Source organism: Arachis duranensis, chromosome 9 (assembly GCF_000817695.3).
Source record: "Arachis duranensis cultivar V14167 chromosome 9, aradu.V14167.gnm2.J7QH, whole genome shotgun sequence".
Lineage (NCBI taxonomy): Eukaryota > Viridiplantae > Streptophyta > Magnoliopsida > Fabales > Fabaceae > Arachis > Arachis duranensis.
Genome location: NC_029780.3, coordinates 11,785,461 through 11,788,495, shown reverse-complemented (window position 1 = coordinate 11,788,495; position 3,035 = coordinate 11,785,461). Strand labels below are relative to the sequence as shown.

At 33.4% G+C, this 3,035-nt stretch overlaps 1 protein-coding gene across 1 annotated transcript; it reads left to right on the top strand.

The window, feature by feature from the left end:
- Positions 1 to 1,896: 1,896 nt before the first annotated feature.
- LOC107464768 (auxin-binding protein ABP19b) lies at positions 1,897 to 2,717 on the top strand. The gene has a single exon (XM_016083732.3). The coding sequence runs from the start codon at positions 1,948 to 1,950 to the stop codon at positions 2,611 to 2,613; it is 666 nt and encodes a 221-aa protein (XP_015939218.1). The 5' UTR covers positions 1,897 to 1,947; the 3' UTR covers positions 2,614 to 2,717.
- Positions 2,718 to 3,035: the final 318 nt, after the last annotated feature.

Sequence of the window (3,035 nt, the reverse complement as noted above, 5' to 3'; positions counted from 1 at the left end):
TCATTAATAAAAAATCAAAATATTTATTAAAACCAATTTCATCAATCAGCAGAAATCAGTTATAGAGCAGAGTCGTCATCGTCTTCGTTGAGCAGAGGTGACGTTGGAGAATAGTTGTTGTTGACGTCGCAAATTTGAGGCGTCGTCATGGAGCAGAGGGCCAGAGGCAGGCGTTGGAGCAGAGTTGTTGTTGAGGCGTCACACAGAGCACAGGCAGAGACGACGATGAAACTTTGAGCAGCAGCGACGCAATGAGAGGAAGAAAGTGAACGGCAGCGGCGACGGAGGAAGGTAAGGGACAACAACGTGAAGGGATGAGAGGAAGAACGTCGGCGATGCGTGAGAAGGAAGAAGGACTGAAGAAGGTGGTAACTGATGAGATTGTGAGTGAGAGAGAGGCTCTTCTGAGAAAGTGACAGAGAGAAAAGAGGCAAATGAGTGAGGAGTGACGGTGTAAAATTAGAGTTTTAACTAATATATATAGAGTTATTTTTGTAATTATATATATATAGATATTACACGAATACCCACGAAGTAGGTACCTCTATTTTCGTCCCGTCCCATTTATTACACGAGTATCCATACCCATTTTTTATGAAAAAAAATACTCTCTAAACCTACTTCTTAACAAATAAATTTTCAGAGATACTCGCCCCACAAAAAAATCGCCATCTCTAGATAAAACGTAGAATATTATTTTTCAGGCTCCAAGACACGCCAAAGAAATGAAAGCGATAGTGCGAAATTCATGTGCACATTTCTTTGGACTTTGGATGGTTTTTATTGGTGATGGTTTCAGATTATTGGATCAATTATTAGACTTGATTACTAAAAAAACACTTACTGACGTAGCACTATAGAAATATGTATTATTAACCACAAACATTTTTTAATCTTTTCCTTGGGAATGTCAAAAACAAGTTTCAAGAACTCCAACTTTAAAATGAGCAAGCTTCGAAACACCTAAAAATAAATAGTGAGAAAGGTAACGAAACACTGGTTCTGTCAAAAAAAGGTGAAGTTATCAGAAGTGATGTTTAAGGGCTATGCTTATTAATAAAATTGTCTTGATTCCAGAATATACGAATATGTGCCTGCTATCTTCGTCCCCAAAACCCTACTAATTATTATTAGGTATGAGTTAGTGGTAAGAGATAAGCAAAAAATCAAACCCTGCTCCCTGCAGAATCTATAATGATCTAAAATAATGGCTCATCTCATCAAGTTGATACATAAAAATATATCTGTCAAATCAAATAATATACCATCATATCAAGTGTATATTAAAATTAATTATCAACTTTAATTATAAATCTAGTTAAAAAACTAATATAATATTTGTATAATGTATATAATGAATTATTTATTTGGTTAAATATAAGTTAAAAAATAAATATTTAGAATAAAATACTACTAATTTTTTAAATACAATACATCTATACTATCTAAAATAACCATCTGAATACAAGAGATAATAAACATCTGATATACTACTGAATCAAACATCTCTAAACCCTATTATACATATTGTATAAATATTCCATTGACTTCTTATACTTCCTCTTTAATTATTAGTATGAAATATTAAATTTATTATTTTTTATTATTAATTAGTTATTAATATTTTAAAATATAAAATAAAAAATATTATTAAATTATAAAATAAAATATATTATTAAATTATTAACTAAATGAACTAAATTAAAAAAATTAAATTAATAAATAATAGTAAAAAATAATAAATTTAATATACCACTAACATCTTCTCATTTTCAATAATAATATAAGATAAATGGCCACGCTCAACACGAGATTTCCAAAATTAAACAAGTAGTGGGCTTGAAGGGACATCCAGTATCCATTATTGTTGTCTATAAATAGCTATGCAATCTCACGTTCACTTAACATCAAAACACAAACACATTCATTGTTTCATTATTCATCTCCATGAAGAGCATGACGATAATTCACGTTCTTTTCCTATTCTCATTCCTCTCATCCATTCCCCATTATTCCTATGCTTCTGTGAATGATTTCTGTGTAGCAGACCTGAAGGGACCAGATTCTCCTTCAGGCTATAACTGCAAGCCCGTTAGTGCAGTAACCGCCGATGACTTTGTGTATTCCGGCTTAGTTGCCGGAGACACCAACAACACCTTCAAAGCTGCATTGACCTCCGCATTTGTCACCGATTTTCCGGCCGTTAACGGGCTGGGAGTATCGGCGGCAAGGTTAGACATCGCGAAAGGAGGATCGATACCAATGCATACTCATCCCGGCGCCACGGAGTTACTAATCATGGTGGAAGGCGAGATAACTGCCGGGTTCATGACGCCATTCGCACTCTATTCGAAAACCTTGAAACCCGGAGATGTTTTTGTTTTCCCACAAGGGCAGTTGCACTATCAGGTGAATTCTGGTAAGAAAAAAGCCACTGCTTTTCTTGCTTTCAGTAGTGCAAACCCTGGTGCTCAGCTTCTTGATCTTCTTCTGTTTGGGAATGCCTTATCTTCTGACATTGTGGCACAAACTACCTTCCTCGATATTGACCAAGTGAAGAAGCTTAAGGCTCGTTTTGGTGGAAAAAACTTGAGTAAGCATATGTCTATGTAGATATATGACTCCACTACTTTGTACTCCTAGTCTTTGTACCAATGATCTTGGATCTTGTTAACGATGAATAAATATTAAAGTTCCCATGCTGTTTACTAATGCAATTTTGCATGTCAATAATGTATTAAATTACTATTTGTTTTATAATTAATTAATTTGGAGATAATTGATTAACTGCATTTGAAATTTACGCGCTCTAAAAAGAATTCATCCAAATATTCGGAAAATGGGATAAAATAATCAAAACATATACTCACTCCCAGGATTCATACCAGTGATTATGACCCATGCAAAGTAGTGAATAAAAAATTACAGGTAAAATACTATTTTAATTATAGTGGTTACATTGTTGTTGTAGTAATTTGAAAACAAAAATGACATAATAATAATAATAATAAAATAACAATAAATAAATAATAATA